At 39.5% G+C, this 20,596-nt stretch overlaps 2 protein-coding genes across 6 annotated transcripts in view; both read right to left on the bottom strand.

Moving 5' to 3' along the window:
* Positions 1–3,036, bottom strand: part of CABYR (calcium binding tyrosine phosphorylation regulated) — a 28,125-nt gene extending 25,089 nt beyond the window's left edge. Inside the window, exons 1-2 of one of the 3 annotated variants that reach the window (XM_023742064.1) lie at positions 1,960–2,899; positions 1,512–1,630 (exon numbers count right to left, since the gene is read on the bottom strand). The gene's annotated coding sequence lies outside the window, so the exon portion shown is untranslated. Of the gene's footprint in view, positions 1–1,511 lie in introns of all 3 variants that reach the window. The other 2 variants (XM_004387929.2, XM_023742063.1) reach the window with 2 other exon arrangements.
* Positions 3,037–3,345: 309 nt separating this feature from the next.
* The window catches only part of TTC39C (tetratricopeptide repeat domain 39C), a 46,549-nt gene continuing 29,298 nt past the window's right edge, over positions 3,346–20,596 (bottom strand). For 2 of the 3 annotated variants that reach the window (XM_023742074.1, XM_023742073.1), the window contains exons 5-10: positions 16,748–16,857; positions 15,137–15,260; positions 10,829–10,926; positions 9,577–9,681; positions 7,744–7,782; positions 3,346–6,069 (exon numbers count right to left, since the gene is read on the bottom strand). In XM_023742074.1, the coding sequence (XP_023597842.1) occupies positions 5,980–6,069; positions 7,744–7,782; positions 9,577–9,681; positions 10,829–10,926; positions 15,137–15,260; positions 16,748–16,857 (566 nt within the window). In that variant the 3' untranslated portion in view covers positions 3,346–5,979. The remainder of the gene's footprint in view (positions 6,070–7,743; positions 7,783–9,576; positions 9,682–10,828; positions 10,927–15,136; positions 15,261–16,747; positions 16,858–20,596) is intronic. The other variant, XM_023742075.1, reaches the window with a different exon arrangement.

Raw genomic sequence — 20,596 nt, 5'->3', positions numbered from 1 at the left:
CCGTTGTACGTCTGAGCTTCTTGTGCCGTTTGGTTTGTTTAGGGCAGAGGGCAGTGGAATGTGGCAGAGCGGGCGTGGCCAATCTGGCATCCACTTTTCAGGTGAGGCAGACAGCGGACCCGCCGAGGCCCCCGCGCCGACGCTCGGCCACCCGGGCATTGGCAGACCAGTCGCCGCACTCTCCAGTGTGAGACCGGCCTCTGTCCACAGGCCTCCCACTCTGGACATCCTCCGCCTTCCCGGCCACTTGCGGCACTGTCCAACTATCCCGCCCGCGCGAGACGCCCCGAGTGAGGGCTTAACTGCCTGCGGGGCCGCAGGCTGGCCTTTCCTCCAGACTCGCCCCACCTTCTGCTTTCCGGCTATGCTCTAGATAGCTTCTCGTGGCCCCCTTGCTGGCGGCTCCTGAGGAGACCAACCTCGGAGTGGGCTTTTATACTGCTGGGGACGTCAGGGCGTGCGTCATAAAGCCCGCCTTCTCGTGGAAGGCTCGGGATGGCCACGGAAGGAGGCGGGGTCTTGACGGCCCCAGCCAATGGGAAGCCGAAAGGGAAAACGACTGGAACTCCGGGGTGAATACAAAAGGGTGTAGGAAAACTGGCGTTTCTAAACGGCCAAGCGTCAGGGAGTAGGTGAAGGCGACTACCTTTCCATCTTTGGTCGCTCAGTCTAAAACGAGAGCTGGTTTGGAAGGAAAGAAATAGATTTATGGTTGTTCTAACTTTGCATCACCGTCTCTCCCCGCAGTCCCTCATAATTTGTTACTCCCTTGGGTCAACTTTATGAAGAATAATTTCTGCCACAGTGTACACAACAAACACTAAAGAGAATGAATAATTTTATGCAACAGTAGTTTTCCTCTTGAGGAGCTACCCTGTGGAATGAGAACTTGGCATTAATTCGGAAGCCTCCCGTTTCTCTAAGATCCTGCAATATCTCAGGATCAATCTATCCCTGAGATCTGCTGTAGCGTCCTCCCCGCCCTGCCCCCGCCAAATCATACTGTCAGCAACAGATTGCAAATCAACGAGAAGCGTGTGTATCTTCAGCTGACCTTTACCAAACTAAAGGCGCGTTGCCTCATTTAAAAATACCCGCTCTGTGCTTTTGGACCCATTGCGGCTCACGTGCCTATTAACGTATTCCAAGCAACCTTCGTTGTAATCCATCTTTAAATGTTTGAAAAGCAACAAGAGCTACTGTAGATCAACTGTTAAATAGCATCATATATCCGGCAAACATAAAAACTTTTTTAATTCAGAAAAAATTAAGGCTTCTGGAGCACTTTGCAATAAAAGGGAATGTTTAGGCCCCAGCCTACATTTCTGCTATAGATATTTTCTGAGGAAACTCATTCATTCAATTAATAATTATTACTGAGTGCCCACTGTGTGGTTAGCAGCAAAGTGTTTAACCATTGCACCACCAGGCTCCTTAGTATAAACACTAGAGACCCCATTTATGGTGACTTTTGGAATTGGAGACATTTACAGTCCTGTAGCCTAACTAACCTTGGCGAGTGATCTTGAACATCTAATAGCTGTCAGGTACAGGGCAGAATACTTGTAACTCAGAAGGCAAGATTTTACCCTTCCCTCATTTCTCCAATGATCATTTTGTCCGAGTCACTCTGAAATGCAAATTGTTACAGTGAAAATATGTAATCGAGGCTTCTCAAACCATTGCCCATTTGTGGATTTGGTTTCTTGAATTCCTATTGATTGAAAGGACAATCTTCCTGTCCTTGTGTTTATCTCCTGTTCAGTCACTAGTGATCTTATTAAAATGCAAATCTGCCTTGTTCTCCATTGCTCCCCCTCCCACCCCGTCAAATCCTTACCCTATAGAAGTCCAAGGTTCTCTGTGTGGCCTCTGCATACCCCCCATCTCATCTCTCACCATCTGGTTCCCACTTAACTCTCCAGAGACTTCGCCCTGAACACACCTGCTGTTTCTTACCTCTGTGCCTTTGATCCCTGTCCAAGGTCTGTGAGCCCCCTCCAGCCATCCTTTTCATGTGACTGCATCATTCTTAACCTGTAAAACTCAGCTCAGGAATCTTCTACTTTAGGAAGCCAATAGGTTAGAAGTATTTCTTCAGTGGCTCCATGGTACACAATCTGAGCTTAAGCTTGCTATATAATTCATGGTTGTGTTTGACTTCTCCCAGATTTACGAAATACTTACCAAAAGATGATGGTGTAGGGAACAGTTTCTCTAATCCAGGCCACTTGCATTAGAATCACCCCAGGAGCCTGTTAAAAATGCCTTCCTGGACCCTACCTAGAACCTATTGAATCACAATCTCTGAGAGTAGGGCTATTTGGTACCACACTAAAATTTGAGAACCACTGACCTGTGGAGGGAGAAATTAAGTGTAACTCAGAGATCACCTGGGTTATAATGTGTTGTTTCTATTTCATGCCCAAGTCATCTAGGTGATAAAGCTCAGCCTTTTGCTAGTTTTTACAAGAAAGTCAGTTAGTTACACTGTGCACTTGGTGATTTTTGCCACTTCTCTGTAGAAGGGGAGCAACTTTCCATTCTCTTGCTTCTCCTGTCCTTTCTCTTTTCCCATTCCCTTCCTAGCTTCTAAGTCTTTTTCCTCTACTATGTATCTTCTTGGCATGACCTGGGTTTAGCAATTTTATTTTATACATGTGAATACAAAATATACCACCAACATGATTCAAAACAATATAAGAAATACCAAACAGTACATTGCGCCTGCATGAATGTATATCTTCTTAGCTACAAAGCCATATTTGAATACTTGTCCCCACTATTTGCTTAAGGAAGCAATCAACTAGAAAAGTTTACACAGCAAACGAAATACATGTGTATGTGTGCGCATGTATGCCTCTGTATGCGTGTGCGTGTGTGTATTTTTAAAAAATTAGTAATGCTTTGTCCTTTTAGTTGGCAGAAATGTAAATGCAAGTTCTGTCAGTAACTGACTTATACAGTATGTGACAATAAATATTCTTATTTCCTATGACATCTGAAAGTTACGAGTCTTTACTCAGTAGATTTAGTTTTCATGAGCCAAAAAAAAAAAAAAAAAAAAAAAACCCTAACCCAGTAGAGGTAAAATCTTAAATATATTAACCAGCAAAATGCATATTATTACATTATTACTATTACACCATGCTTCCAAGCGTCTCAAATTATAAAAATGTGTTTGGAGTACATAAAATAGTGATTTCTCTCATCATAGGCACAATCTAGTATAAAAATATATTTGACACTTACAAATTAGAAGATCCATTTGAGAGCCTCCAAAATAGGAAAGGGGGAAGGAGTGAGTGATGGTAACAGAGGGAAAAAAAAAAGCACACATATACACACAGTTCCACTTAAATATTATTTTCTTCATCAACAGTAAACAGCCATTTACACCAAACCAAGCTACCAAGCAGATCACAGTCAGTTCACAGGTCAGATAAGTCACAGCACACAGGCCAGGTAACTGTTATGAATTATTCAACTAAAAAATTTACTCAGATTTCAGTCAACCTAATGGTATGGTGTCCTCACACTCACTCTGAGCAAGAACGTCATGATTCTTGGTTTTGTTATTGTAGTCTTCAGAATCACTGTCTTCCCACTCCCATGCTCTATGCCCGTGTTATCACAGATGTACCGCAGAAGCAATATGCACCAAGCCTGAGAGAGGCTGTTTTTAAACAGAGCTATGTTTTAACTATTAAAGGAAATCTAACAGAGGTTTGCAAAGTTGTCTATCCAGTTAAATGCAATGAACACAAACTTGTTTAAAATCCTCGTATCTTTATGGAGAAAGAAAAGTAATTTTTAAGCAGATAATGAAGAAAAAAAATTTTAATGGTAAAGGATAGGGTTTTATGTAATCTTTGAATACTGAATAATAGTCCTAATAATATTTGAACTGAAAATTCAAGTAAGTCTGAATTCTGAAGCAAGAATTTCATGATCCAGAATGTTCCACAATCATAACTAAGGAATTTGCCACGTACAAAGTAAAACTTGCGAAAGCTGGGAACTGTGTAAGGTGGAAACCTGTCAGAGAAGGAAAACAAATATTTTCCACTAATAGGGAGCGATAGAAAAGTGATAAGACCGCACCCTGTCAAAGGCAGAAAATTTCCAAGACCCAGAAAAACAAGGCAGTCCCTCCGAGTTCCGCTTCTCACAGGTTTCACTGCATATAGATAAGAAGACAACAAAAATATACATATTTTAAAGATTCATAATGTCTTCCCTCCAGCCTAGATGATATGCAATATTTTTAGATACCAACTATTCTTTTCAGAAAGCACCTGCTTGGCTTCTGAATCTACTCATTCACTGAACATAGGACAGCAACGCTTTCTCACTTGCTAGTATCTAAAAGCCACGTTATTCACATCAAGAAGTAAGTCAGTGTGTATAAGCCACGTTATTCACATCAAGAAGTAAGTCAGTGTGTATAAATATTTTGGAAAAAGTCCACCAAAAAGTGATCGGTAACACAGATGAGGAAACATGAAGATAGTTTACTCAAAGTCAATGAGGAATAATAACTTCTTTCAAAGAAATTATGATTATTCCTTCAAAACCATAAGATTAAGTTGGCCAACATTCTGTATGCTTTTCCCATGTTTTATTTGGAAAAAAAAATTGAAATATTAATATCACATGAGGTCGTGCTTCAGCCAAAAGGCTATGTAAATAAATGACAGTCTAAAACAATACCTTTTAGCTCTATTAAAAAAAAAAATCTAACCTTAAGATTGAGCTAAGTTAGTCATACAATTGTGGCAAAAATTCTTCTAAGTGACTGAGGTATTTAGAATCTTCAAAACCACAGATGTGCAGTACTGGGCATGGAGGTAAATTAAATGACAATAAAAATGAGCAATGAGGGATTAAAAAAATAACTTTGACTTCCTTTTATAGTAAGTAATAACCTGAGCTAAGGGGAAAATTATTAAATACTGGCAACACATAGCTCTGCAAATCATTCACCATCAAATACTTGGAGACAAAAAAAAATTATCTTCATTTAAGAACATCCTCTTCACGTAACTGGGTAAAAGATTTCCAAAAGTTAGAAATTAGACAAATTATCACAGATAAATGGAAACTCCTAAAATGTAGTTATTAAATATCTAGTCTGTAGACTAGGCTTTCTAATAGGTTAGCAAAAAGTTATACTTTTGGTTGTAAAATTATCTTCTACTTCTTCAATTTGCTTGGCTTTCAATGGAAAAAATAAAGTGTTCATCACTTTGAAACATTTTGTAGACAATCTGGAGATTAATATTTTTGATAATACAGCTTCAGCTGAAGAGCATTTGGTTTTGAAAAAGGAAAATATGGGATCCTGGGTTATTAACATACATTTTTTACAATATAAGAATATTCAGTTGGTGGTCAGGAAATCTGTATCTTATTCATTGCTCCACTGATAACAGGAATAATTAATTGGATAAATCAATTAGGTTTTGTGCCTGAGTTTCATTATCTGTAAAATGGGGCTAAGAATATCTGTGCTACATTATTCACAGGAATATTTTGAGGATAAAGTAAAACACTAGAAAGCACTTTTTTTTCCCCAAAACACAATATAAATGCTATGTCTTAATATTATTAATAATTTTACAGGTATCTCTTCATGTTACCCAGTCAGATGTGTGCTTAAGGTAAGTTTTCCTACAAGATCACAGGTAGAATATTTAGTTTGATTTTATTTTAAAAATAATAAATCACAAAAGTAAAATATGTGAACAAGGTCACTTAACCCTCTCACCAGGTTTTATTATTGTTGTTAATATTATTACTTTTTAGCTATATGTTTAAAAGAAGAGGTTTTTAATATGTCAGCCTAATTGGAAAGTGTGTCTCTGGCACAGGTAGTTTACAGAAGAAAAGCTGATCTTCACAAGAGCTTTGTCCTCTGCTTTTATTGTAAAGTGCGTAACCTGGGTGGGAAGGGACAGAGCAGGAACTTCTGGTTTGTCACTGAGGAACCAATTCCCTCAGAGAGGCCAGAGCAGCATGGATGCGCACATGCAATCTGTTTTCAAAGTCGTAGCCAGAGAAATCCTCCTGCAAGACCAAAGACAAGTAGGTATGGAATCTATTAGCTAAGCTTTTCATAGGGCACTACGATATAAACCACACTAAATTTTGTATTTCCCAAAGTAAAATCCCCTACATTCTTAGTAAAGGCTAAACATATACTTGATTTTCTTATTCCTCAAACCTCAAACTTTGTGTTCATTTTTTTAAATGTCAACTGAATAATAATATTGTTCTCTTTGGAAAATTTTCCTCATGTTATTCCTGAAGCAGCAGTCTTAATATGTACTCAATTTAAGTTGCTGTAAATATCCTTGCCGTCAAGTCAATTCTGACTCATAGTGACCCTATAGGACAGAGTAGAACTGCCCCACAGAGTTTCCAAGGAGCAGCTGGTGGATTTGAACTGCTGACTTTTTGGTTAGCAGCCATAGCTCAACCACTGCACCACCAGGGCTCCAAGTTGCCGTTAGGTAATCTTAATTCAAGACCATAGCTACAAAACCAAAAGCCATTTTCCCACTCAAACACCCAAGAATAGAGTATTTAACTAAATAGACAATAGATAAGTGGTAACTTTGGTGAAGGGTAAGACAGTACACAACACTGGGGAAGCCAGCACAACTTGTTCAGGGTAAGGTCATCGGTGAGGTCATGGAAGCTCCACGGACAAATCCAAACTCCTTTGGGACCAAATTACTGGGCTGAGGGCTGTGGGGACCATGGTCTCAGAGAACATCTAGCTCAATTGGAATAATACAGTTTATAAAGAAAATGTCCTACATTCTACTTTGGTGACTAGCATCTGGGGTCTTAAAAGCCTGTGAGTGGCCATCTAAGATACTTCACTGGTCTTACCCCTTAAGGAGCAAGGGAAAATGAAGAAAACTAAAGACACACGGGAATGATTAGTCCAAAGGACTAACAGACCACAATTACTATGGCCTCCACTAGACTGAGTCCAGCACAACTAGATGGTACCCAGCTACCACCACTGACTGCTCTGACAGGGATCACAATAGAGGGCCCTGGACAGAGCTGGAGAAAAATGCAGAACAAAATTCTAAATAAAAAAAAAGAGACCAGACTTACTGGCCTGACAGACACTGAAGAAATCCCAAGAGTATGGCCTCTGGACACCCTTTTAGCCCAGTAGTGAAGTTACTCTGGAGGTTCACCTTTTAGCCAAAGATTAGACAGGCCCATAGGACAAAACGAGACTAAAGGGGCACACCAGCCCAAGGGCAAGGACTAGAAGGCAGGAGGGGACAGGATGGTAATAGGGAACCCAAGGTGGAGAAGGGAGAGTACTGACGTGTCATGGGGTTGTTAACCAATGTCATACAACAATATATGTACTGTTTAATGGGAAGCTAGTTTATTCCGTAAACCTTCATCTAAAGTTCAATTAAAAAAAAAAAAAATCACCACAGTACTCATGTGCATGCAACATTCAAAATTATTTTTTAAAAAAGAATATAGTGTTTATAAAATAGCAAGAACTAATGAATAGCAGTTTCTTATGACTTTGGTAATTTCACTTAAAAATCAAGTGCTTGCTGATTCAATTGGTTACCTCTTCTTTCCAGACATATTATCAACTAGAGCAATCATTTTACAAAATTTCTTGAATTCAGACTTATGTGTACACTACAGAAAATAAGAAGAGCTACTGGAAAGAGGCAGATTCAGTATTTTTACCTTTGCTTGAAGAAGTAGAGCTCTGCCTCTTGCTACAGTCTATGAATGTAAGAAAAAAGCAGATTACTTCTTAATACATACATATATACATGCAAAAATATTATAACAGAAGGATATGTTAATTAAAACAAACATGGCAGAGGTGAGTCAACTGTCTAATCAAGTATGACTCCATTTCTCTTCAATATAAAGACATTTATTAGTTTATATGAAGGCAACATATGATAAATAATTTTTCATAGTCTACACTATTATTTTAGAAAAGGCAACAACCTAAAAGAGCTATAATTGTTCAGTTTAAAATCTTACTACACTACTTAAAATTAATGATAAAAGGTTTTATTTGAAATCATTAACTTATAACTCCTTTGAAGGTATTATGAGTGAGGTCATCAACTTTATATTTCAAGAAATACACAGGCCAGATCTGTTATATTATATACATATATGTATATGTATGTTAAGACTATATTAAGAGTAAAAATTTCATTAAAATAAAGAATATAGTGACAGCAATTTCTACCCACATTCATAAAAACTGTGTCTTCTGTTTTGGTAAAATTAAACTTTTCAAATTAAAAGGCTTTCTAAAAGCCTGTCTTTGGCAAGATAGGCTAAATGTTTAAGGATTAGGCTAGAGTCATATTTCTGTTGATTTTGCCTAATTTCTACAAAGTTCATACATTTGAAAGCTTAGTTGAATTTAATGAAAAACTGTATTTTATAAAGTCAACATCATATAACTGAGCTTCTAAAAGAAAGTACCAAACAAATTTAGGCACTACTGAAATCCTACTTAAAAAACAAGCAAGCAAACAAACAAAATACCAAAAAGCTACCTCATTGTACTAGTTTAAGCATATATCTTAAAACCAAAACAAAACAAAACAAAACAAAACCCGTTGCTGTTGAGTTGAATCTGACTCATAGCGACCCTATAGGACAGAGTAGAACTGCCCCATAGGGTTTCCAAGGAGCAGCTGGTAGATTTGAAATGCTGACCTTTTTGGTTAGCAGCTGAGCTCTTAACCACTGTACCACCAGGGCTCCAAATATATGTCTTCAAATACCCAAAAAAACCAAACCTAATGCCGTCAAGTTGATAGCAACCATCAACTTAAATCTGTACGGTAACCTAAAATTTTAAAAGCAATCATACATATTACCCTCATTTATCTCACTACTAAAAAAAAATTGCTGTAGGAGTCGATTCCGACTCACAGTGACTCCACGGGAAAGAAAAGAACTGCCCCATAGGGTTTCCAACGCTGTAATCTTTACAGATGCAGACTGCCTCATCTTTCTCCCATGGAGTGGCTGATGGGTTCTGATCCCCAACCTTTCAGTTAGTAGCCCGAGAGCTTAACCACTGTGCCACCAAGGTTCCTTTATCTCACTATAACCTTTATTAAACTGGCAAGGAAAGTATTATTATTCCATTTTACAGATCAGGAAAAAAGCATGTGGTTAAGTAACTTAATCAGTGGCATACACTAAACGAAATGGCCAACTAGGATCATAATTTAATTCTCTGTTCTTCTGAATAAACCACACTACATCATATAATATCATTCTGAAAAAAGGCAGTATTTTCCCTCAAATGAATCATTATTTAAAAAGTTACTTTATAATTTTAATTCCAGAGAAGAAATTATCTCCTTAGAGAAAGTAAGACAGGATTAGTAGCTTTTGGACTCTTCTAAAGTGAAATCAAGGAAAACAAAACAAAGAACAATATGTTCAACAAATTATTTTAAATTAAGGATGCTTTGTCCATGCTCATTTGCACATCTCTAGTGGTGAATATTATTTTAAAAATATATAAGAGCTCACCTCTGGTTTGTCTAATAGAAGACAGCCAAGTTCGTAGCAAGCATAGGGCTGAACATACAAGTTATTCTGACGACACAACTCATCTTTAACAGCTCGCTGAAAAAACTGAAAGTATATAATATAAATGTTATCGGTATGAATTCATTTTCCTACTTAGCTTAAGGCTCATCATAATCTTCAGGGGGCAGGAAAGAAGACTCATCTTCTTTCTGTATTCTATATCAGATTTTCTCTTCTTTTCTCCATTCCTTTCTGTCAGTTCCCATCCGTATCTCTGGTACCCTCATCCCTTCATTCTTAGAAGTCCTTTACACGCCTGTCTGGTGAACTTCCTCCAGAATATATTACCCATCAGACACCCCATTTTGGGCTACGCATTTTTCCAGGTAACACACCAGCCTCTACTGACTTTATTGCTGAGAACTCTGCATCTCAAAGTCTGAACACCTCCATGTTCATATTTAAAGCAGAGAACAAACAAGCCAAGAATCATCTCTTGACATGTAAAGTATCTTGCTGGTACTTAAACGTGCGATCTAAAATAAGCCATTTGGAGCTGTGTAATAACTTTATCTTACGCCACACTGAAAGATTAATTTAAAATTATAATACAAGTTCATCAATGTTCTAGTATTTAAAAGCCAAAAGTCTCCCATTACAGTACATGAAGTCTTCCAAAAAGTAGTCAACCAAACAAAATCCAACCAAACAAATGAAAAACCCAGTTAGAAAAATGTCTCCAATTATTTTTGAGAATAATTAATGGTTCTTATTCATGTAATATGTCATAGAATATCCTAAGCCTACAACTGTCTAGCTCTCACCTCCAGTCCTGTCTCAGTAATCTGCAGTTATTAAGAGAGGAAAAGTGAATGCACACTGATACGCCCGATCTTTTTGTATTTCTTTAACTGTGAGGCTTCAGTTAATCCTTCAAAATTGTCTGCCTTCTCATTTCCCCCTCTCTCTAATTGAGACTGTCATCTCTGATAAATAGCTAGTGCCAGAAAAGAAGCCCGTATGTAAATAAGTGTTCTGTTGTAAGAACCTCAAGTTGAATTAAAAACTAGTATTAACCATCATCAGCCTCCAGCATCTGAGAAATGACACTAACGAAATAAAATGCTAAAGTTCACATTGCAGTGGGAGGTTTTGTTTTGTTTAGGCTTTCTCATTTTTCTTATTCACAAGAGCGTATATGGGTGTCCACGATTTATTTTCTTTAGCCACAACAACAATGCTAACAGTTTACCTGAACAGCATCCTCTGAGTTCCCTAGACATTTGTGTATGGCACCAAGAAGTAAATACTTTAATCCAACAACAGATGAATCATCCACTTCATGGCAAGCTTAAAGAGAAGAGGAGTGAAAACAGCAGGAAGGAAATACATTCACTTAATACCGTCAATATCATCAGCAGTCAGTTAAATCTTTCATTGTTGAGCTAACTTATTCAGTTCATGTTTCTGCCCCTGAAACTCAGGACGTACCCTTTCCTCATTCATTAGTGAGGATCCTTAGTCAAAGAAAGGGATACTGAGACAAACTTCATAGGGCCAAGGAGACTCAAAATTGCATCACATGACTTTCAACAAACACACAACAGGCACCTTTAGGTGTGGTATGAGGCACTGCACTGGTCATCGAGAGGGATCAGACCTGAAGCCTCCACGTCAAGACGCTTACCATATACTGTGTACAGTCGACACACACGTCAGAGGATGCTATGGAAGTTCTCCGAGGAAATAAAAAAGACAGAAAGTGGAAACATAGTGGAGATAACAGAAGAGTAGTGATACAATTATTTCTATGAGCCAGTAAGGAACTTGGGATTCGATATGATTACATATATGTGTGTGTTTATGTATGTTTGTATATGCATATGTGTATGCGTGTATACACACACACATAAATTGCTCAAAGTTACAGAATAAGTAACTGAAAGAGCGTGGTAGGAAGAGTGAGGAGGAAGTAAGTGTGAAGAAGAGTGAAGAGATTTAGTCAAATCTCACTGATCTTATACAAGTAGGTGTTTCCCCTAAAAGGCCACGCTGGGAATGCCCCTATATAAAGAGAAGTCAAGAGATTTTAGGCAGCAATATTAAGGAAAGGGAATGCAGTTCATTTGAGTGCTCATTCATTTACTCATTCAATATTTGAGCACCTACTATGTGCCAGGCAGTTCTAGGTGCTTGGAATAGAGCAGTGACCAACACAGGCAAACATTCTTACCCTTAGAATGCTTACATTTTGTGGGAGAGACAGATAATGAAAAAGATAAGCAGGTAAAATATGTTTGTTAATAAATGTAACTCTGCTAAAGTAAAAAATAAAGCCAGGAAGGGGTGTGTATCGGAGATACGGTTTGAGCGTCACTGAAAAGGGGTGATATCTGAGTAACGTCTGAGTAAAGATTTAAAGGAAATGAGTGAGCCATGTGGATGTGTGGGAAAGACTGTTTCCAGGCAGAGAATACCAGTACAAAGGCAATGAGGCCAGCACAGGCCTGCCATGTTCTAGCACAGTAAGGAGGGGCGAGGGTGGAACCTGGTGCACAAGAGGGGAGAGCAGGGAGAGGTAACGGAGTCTGGGAAGTTTCAGGCTGTAGGGTATTGCAGGCCACTGAATGGATCTGGGCTTTTACTTTGAGTGGAAGGAGAGACCATAAGAAGGTTCTGAGAAGTGGACTGATATGATATGGCTTAGGTTTTAATAGGATACCTCTGGCTGCTGTGCTGAGAATACAGAGAACATCTTAAAAACATGGAGGAAAATGTAGTGGAGAGGGATGAGTGGTGGGCAGGGGGAAGGGTTATGAACGAAACCACAAGACAACGATATAGGAATCTAACTAGCTCAGCTGATAAAGGAAGTTTCAGACAGGGACTCTGATAAGCTGAGTGCATAAAACTAGGTGGGCTTCATGCAAAGGGTTTAAAAAATGCATAGGATCCACATCACCCATGCCCTCTTTTTCTGGAACTTATTTCTGTGTAAAGACCTCGCCGTTCTTTATACACCTGTGCCAGTTTGGATCATTACCGCTTAACACTGGGGAGTGATGTAATCTAATGAATAGTTCTCAGATTTGATTAACATTTAACAAAGATATTAAACAATTATCTCCCGTTCACTCCAGAGCCTGCCTCCCTCTCCACAACCACATCTTTGTTGTTTGTTTATTTTGACACCTAGAAAGGGGTTTGGAGAATATTTAGTCAAATGTCACTTAAGCAATAATCATTCATGTGCCTGTCAATTACTATCTATCTTATATTCGTCTTTATATTTTAATTCTCTCTAAATATATGATCTGGCATGTGTGCCTTAAAATAACACTTCGAATCTTTTCTAGTCCCTCCGAGTTAGACATTGGTAGATATTCTGTACTTGTTTCAACAACCAGGGATGGGTTTAAAATTATACAAATCCTTTTTTAATGAACATAGCAGCACTTATGCATCCAAGAAAAATTGGTTTCCTTTCAAATGGTCCCCTTGGGAGGGTTACACACCAACTCCAATTACAGGGCCACTGCACAAAACTCCCTTTGGTGTAGTATTACTTTGACCTCTGGAATATCAACACTGGCAAACTTCTAGCCTTTGCGGGTGGACCTCTTTTTAGAAAAAAACAAAAGGCATCTGCAAAAAAGTTGATGATAAAGGTGGCTGATTCAATGGATAATGCCATATTTGGTCAAAAACAAGTATGACCATAGAGAAATGTGACAAATGTCCCATAGTAGCATAGAAACTATTTCTGGAATAAGGCCAAAATATTAATATTAAATCTCTTTTGATAAAACCACACCAAACTCGTTGCCATTGAGTTGATTCCGACTCATAGCGACTCTATACAACCGAGTAGAACTGCCCCATAGGGTTTCCAAGGAGTGGCTGGTGGATTCGAACTGCTGACCTTTTGATTAGCAGCCGAGCTCTTAACCACTGTGTCACCAGGCCTCCTCTTTTGATAAAGGGCAGTATATATGTGAATAAGAACGCATTTCCAAAGATAATTACTTTCTATGCAGCCATTCTTTTTTGTATGCATGTACTTTTAGTTTAACCTAGCAGTTTCATCTTGCAACCATGGTCTTAGCTGCATTATTTAAATATCCTCACACCCCCAGGAAGGTGCAGCCTGGTGTGGGAGAGCTGAAACCTTGCTACTTAATGCATTGTTCTCAGACCAGCAGCATCGACACTTGCTCCTATGGGATCTGGGCGAGTCTCTGAACTTTTCTGAGTCTCAGATTCCTCATTAGATAATGGGTATGACAATATTGCCTGCCCTTCCTCTTCCCTGGGCTGCAGTGAGAAGAAAATTAAATAATTTGCCAGACTACAAAGTGTCATCCGAATGTCCGTCATTAAACCTTACGAAGAAAAATTTCTTTATTTCTTTAGTAACTAACAAAGCCCTATTATATTTAAAGATTTGGTTTATTCTCCTATGAACTTTTCCTACCACTATAATAAAAATGACTTTAACAAGGTTATATTACCATAACGTATAGTCTTAGGTATTTAAATACATGAATCTACAACGTAGGCTTTTAATTATACTCCTAGGTATTCACCCAAGAGAAATGTGCATGTATGTCCACACTTGTACACTTAATGTTGTACACTTACATTCACAGAAGCTTTCCTTATGATAGCTAAACACCAAAAACAAACCAAATGTCCGTCAATAGGACATTCTTGTTGAATAAACAAATTGTGACATAGCTATAGCCATGTGTCGGTAACCTGGGTGGCACAAACGGTTTGTGCTCAGCTACTAACCTAAAGGTTGGCAGTTCGAACCTACCCAGCAGTGCCGCAGAAGAAAGGCCTGGTTATCTGTTTCTGTAAAGATTACAGCCAAGAAAACCCTATGGGGTAGTTCTACTCTGTAACCCGTGGTGTCACCATGAGTTGGAATGACTCAACAGCAATGTTTTTGCTTTTCTTTTGTTTATAGCCATATGATGAAATACTACTCCACAGGTAAAAGGAACAAATTACTGATACAGGCTACAACATCAGACATTAAGCTAAGCAAATGAAGTCAGGAACAAAGAAATACATACTGTATGATTCCATTTAGATGAAGTTTAAGGACAGGCAAAACTATCTATGGAGAACAAACTAAGAACAGTGGTTGACTTGGAATGCGGGTTGGCTGGGAAGGGGCACACGGGAAATTTTAGGGGTGGTGCAAATGTTCCGTGTTTTGATAATGGTGGATGATACCATGCTGTATGCATATATCTATCATTTTATATCTGTGTAAACATGTATGCTTCTAGCAAGCTCCATGCCTATTGAATTAATGACATTATAGTAAGTGTGCATCATCATGTACTCCTAACAGTGCAGGCATATCTGTGTAACCTAGCACCCTCTGCTTCTATCACCTAAGCAACTGAATTTTCTTAGTCACTATACCATTTATCCAAGAATGACAGATTTGTGGTACAGCCATAGCCTGAGTCAGATGATATTAATGAGAAACTGAAGGAAGCAATGCCAGAAAACAAGCCAATGTACATAGTTGCGTCTTTCTTACCTTGACTCATCCTCTGTAGGTTGGGAAAGGAACAGTTTGGAAGGGCTTTCCACAAGTATAACACTTCAATAGATGCTAGCACACAGAGCACTCTGGTTGGCGTTTGTTTCCGAAATCTCTCTGCCTGCAAGTAGTTAGAATAATTAGGCTACATTTTTCTAAAACAAATTCAAATAAAAATACACTTTTGAGACATTTAAAAATGCACAGTTCATATTTGATGTAACTGCCCTCTCCGAATACACACCACTGTCAGTCTGTCATATTGTGGTGGCTTGCATGTTGCTATTATGCTGGTAGCTATGCCACCAGTATTTCAAACACCAGCAGGGTCAGCTATGGTGGTCAGGAGCTTCCAGACTAAGACAGACTAGAAGAGAGGCCTGGCGATCTACTCCAAAAATGAGCCAATGAAAATCCTCACAGAATATCGTCTGAGACTTGGACTAGCCTACTTTGGGGAAGCCATCAGGAGGAACCAGTCACTAGAGAAGGACATCATGTTTGGTAAAGACGAAGATGAGGGAAACCTCAATGAGATGGACTGACACAATGGCTGCAACAAAGGACTCAAACATACCAAAGATCATGAAGACGGTGCAGGACTGGGCAACACTTCGTTCTGTTACACGTGGGGTCGCCATGAGTCTGAACTGACTCCATGGCAACTAACAACCAGCCCTCTCCAACAAAGCTAAAAATGAAAATTTCTCTATGTATTTGAAAATTTTGCTCTCCAATTTTTTTAACATATCGGTATATATGCCTTTCATTCATTACTCAACTCAATCTACTAATAAGATCCAGGGTATATTCTGGAAACTTGGGGATGAAACTAGATTCATCTTAGTTTAAATCTACGGAATTCCTAAAAGCTGAAGGATGAATAATAACTCAATGGGTCTATCGGGAGGATGTAAGTCTAGATGCCTTTTAGGTACAGTTTTATTGACTTTTTAATTTTCCAATTAGTCGCAATACTCTCAGTTACATTCCACATTATAATCTAATTTATACACAAAAATAATTTATTAAATGTTTATTCAAAAACGTATAAAACTAAAATCATGGAAAAATAAGGACAAGGTAAGATGTCATGTAACCCAAGGTAATTCAGCGAAATTTTATTCTTAAAAGTACAGAATAAGTTAGGGACATTGTCTCTACAGTTCTCTGCTGGTATATCTGATGCACGCCTTTGTTTTTTATTAAGTCAAAATACGGCACGTTTGCTCTTTTGAGCACCAGACCGTCTGCATCTCTCACCTAGGCTCTGCCTGTTTGCATGCTTCTGAAACTACTTAACTTTCCCCCTCCAGCTATGCTCATCAGCTCTGCAGAGTCTGTAATGTCTCTCCTCATTAAAAAAAAAAAAAAAAAAAAGGAGAAGCAGCAGCATATGCTTTAATTATTCACAGCAAAACAAGCACTTTCTATTCAGAGCAGAAGTGCGATCATGGGCATAAATTCTCTCCCCAGGAATGAACTTCATTTTACACGGCAAGTAAGTCTCCAACCTTAAATATGATTTCCTAAAATCTGTCCAAGGTATAGCACTGGTTACAAATGCTTATCAAAAGTAATGCACCAGAACAATAGGCTTCAACGTACCTTCTTCACTGAGAACTGTTCAATCTGATTGTTTTTCCTTTTGAAGAGTTTCTGAACTTCTTTAAAGACAATCTGTGCCCCATCCACATCACCAGTGGCTCCCTGACATACTGTAAGAAATCACATTTGTATTTCTTAAGTATTATGGGGAAGAATACCACTAAGGGTGGCACATACAGTTTATACTCCGCTACTAATGGAAAGTTGGTAGTTCACATCCATCCAGTAGTGCTGTGAAAGAAAGGTCTGGAGATCTAATTCCATCAGATTACAGCCACTGACAACCCTATGAGCACAGTTCTACTCCGATACACATTGGGCTGTCACGAGTTGGAACTGACTCAACGGCAACCAGTTTGTTTTTTAAGGGATACCTATGCTGATGATACTTGGAAAATGTTACCAAGGTATTTTCAATGAGTGCAAATATTTTCAAAAGGCAGCTACACAAAGCACTGCACCATCCTCCTGGTAGTCAGTCCACCAGTTCCACAACTATTCCCCAGATGCCTGTGCTCCTAGAGCTTTGGGGAACAAGGAGTGAGGGTCTTGTCCTCTTGTTGGGGAGACAGCCTTGCACATAACAAAATCTCCAGCTAGTGCCACAAAGAGTGTACAACCTAGGTGAAGCTCAGAAAGTGGAATAAAAAGGAATCTAGGAAAGAACACTGAGGACATGAGTGGATTGTGTAAGCTTTGTGGTGGAAGGAGGCTATCAATGCCCTAGAACGTCATGAATTAATTCTACGTGTGTGCATTGACCACTACCACAAATACACAAGTCTCCAGGAAGACTGTGAGGAAGAAAAACACAAGCTTGCAATTGGATGAAATGTAAAATTCAGCTGAAGAGATACACACACACACACACACTTCTCTTTAGAGTGATCAGAGAAGGCTGTGAGGAGCCAGGAGACATCAAGCTGAGCGTTGAAGGATGGGCAAAATGTGAAAGTCCGCACACCACCCTCATTCCACCCCAGCCACAACACAAAGATTTAATCACACTCCTGTTGCCTTCCCTGCGCTCTCCCTTCTCCAGACTTCACACCCAGCTGCCGTCCTTAATGACACTTCACTGACTACTCTGTCTACTCGTCTCAACTCCTATGGCACTGAATCCATTTCTATTAATTCTTATATATTAGCCACATGTTGTTTTTCACTCCTGAGTTGCGAGACGTGTTGATTTGCTAGTTCTTCCTTCTTTATTCGAGCACCCCTCCCTCCATCTAGGCAGGCCCTGTACCCAGCATTGGTGGACTTGGTCAAGCACATTCCGGGGCCACAGAGTGTCAGAGAAGGGCAGCCAGAAGCAGGAGAAGCAAGTCTTATAGAACGCTGAGGACGGTGAGGAGAGGGAAAGAAAGACAAATGGGTCCTACTAGGAAGTCGGAGAGACTAGGCTGAATGTTCAAAGGAAGGGACAACCCTGTTCCCAGTTACAGGGGCAGCCCTGGTCCAGATGCGGGGGTCTGCACTAATCCAAATGACCTCATCAGTTTCAGCTATAACATTTCAAAACAGAAGGAAGCTCAGTGATTGTTCTGTATAACTAATCTCATCGTTTAATAGATCAGAGGACGCAAAGGCCCAGGGACATTAAGCGACTTGCCTAAGGTTGCACAGTAAACCAGTGGGTAAAACTATTTCTGCTGCCCCTAGCTTGAGGTCTTCCTCAGATAATTGAGAACATGTTTTTTAAAAACTGTCATAAACAGCAACAGTTATGAGTATCTGAATCACCCTTAAAGGTCTGCAACATCAACACCTCAGACCCTGTAGAACAAAACTACATATTACTCTTGCAGTAGAGTCAGAGGGTGCTTGAAAAGATGCAGATGCTTAAAAGTACCAGAGTCTCTGAACTCTCCTAAACTCTGAGGGCTAACCAGAACTTCCGACACATGGCTCTTCCATTAAGACTAAGTTTATATCACTCCACGTGTGATATGCTAATCTTTTCATTTTGATATAATTACACACTTACAGAAAAGTTGCAAGAACAGCACAGGGAAGTAAGGCTCCGGTGCTCATCCCCTCCAGCTCTGCCTGTCTCTATGTACCTGCCTTTCACCGCCAATTCAAGTGGAAGCTCCCACAGGTGCCTTCTCTGATAGCCAGGCAGAAGTAATCCTTCCCTTCCTCTTGTGCTCTTTGTATTACAGCTATTCACACATATCTTATCATCTTGACAAAATCTCCTTGCGCAGACAGGCAGAGATTAGAGTCTTTTGTGATTATCATCTCCTACAACTAGTATAGGAACTCTGGTGGTGCACTGGTCAAGCACACGGCTGCTAACCAAAAGTCGGTGGATCGAACCCACCAGCCACTCCACAGGAACAAGATGTGGCAGTCTGTGTCCATGAAGATTATAGCCCTAGAAATCCTATGGGGCAGTTTTACCCTGTCCTATTGGCCACTGTGAGTTGGAGTTGACTCAACGGTACACAACAACAACAACAACGATTAGTATAGTCATGGGATTTCCAAATAGTTGCAGAATAAATTCTCGTCTACACAGCCGAACTATACATTTATTTTTTTAAGTTCTATGCTCAACAAAGATTAAAAAAGATCATGTGTCCCATTTACACTCTGACTGGGCTGTCGTGCAGGACTCTCTTTTCCGGGCTACACAATCCTGGCTCACCCCCTCTTCAACGTGTTGGATGCACCAAGGCTACACAATAAAAGCTGCTACTTTGCTCTGAGATATCTGCAAATTCTATACAAACAACCCCTAAAGTGTGAGTAATAGCAGACTAACCAGTATATTGAAAATAATCCTGTTCAAACGCCAAATACAGAGCCATAAGAAAATGGATGTCCTACTGGGATCATCACCACCCTTCTGTCCGTCTGTCGTACTGTGGTGGCTTGCGTGTTGCTGTGATGCTGAAGGCTATGTTGCTGCTATTTCAAGTACTAGCAAGGTCACTCATGGTGGACAGGTTTCAGTGGAACTTCCAGACTAACGCAGACAAGAAAGAAAGGGCTGGCAATCTATTTCTGAAAAGTTAGCCAATGAAACTTCTATGGATCACGACAGAATATTATCCACTATAGTGCCGGAAGATGAACCCCCGAGGCTGAAAGGCAGTCAAAATACACAGTGGACACAACAATGGATTCAAGCATACCAACGATCACAAAGATGGCACAGGATCGAGCAACATTTCATTCTGTTGTACATGGGGTCACCAAGAATCAGAGCCGACTCATTGCAACTAACTGGGATTGCAGTGAAGAGTATGGGTGCAAGTGGATTTCTCACTGATTGCTAATGGACTGATGCAAAGTTACAGGAATTTTAGGACATCTGGGATATATATATGTTGGCCACTGTTAGTCAATTCTGTCTTACTTAAAATAGGTCAATGAAAAGGATGAAGTGAAAAGAGAAGACAATGTTTCATTAAATCTAAACACTCAAAAGAATAATTTCATTATTACATGTTTTCTCAATTTTTTTTTGATGGCATGTGTTTTCAGTATTGGAATGCATGCTTATTAATTGTGTGTTTTAAATTTTTGGTTGGTAATACGGATTTTGAGAACTACCATCTGGTGATACAAGCCACCAATGAGGCGAGTGGCACTGGGATGCCACCGATCTGTGGTATGACAATATATCAACGAGAGCTAGGTAAGTAATTTATTGCGGGCACCTTTCCATTAGGTTATGTGGGGAACCTCTGGTTTTCCAAATATGACACAGAAAAACCAAAACAAACCCATCAGGGCTCCCTAACTATCACACAGGACAGCCATAATTATGCTTGTGTCATGGATTGAACTGTGTCCCCCCAAAAATGTGTGTAGCACCTTGGCTAGGTCATGATT

Source organism: Trichechus manatus, unplaced genomic scaffold, assembly GCF_000243295.1.
Source record: "Trichechus manatus latirostris isolate Lorelei unplaced genomic scaffold, TriManLat1.0 scaffold00199, whole genome shotgun sequence".
In the NCBI taxonomy this organism is placed as follows: Eukaryota; Metazoa; Chordata; class Mammalia; order Sirenia; family Trichechidae; genus Trichechus; species Trichechus manatus.
The sequence above is the reverse complement of the archived record's forward strand: the minus strand, read 5'-3'. Positions and strand labels throughout refer to the sequence as shown.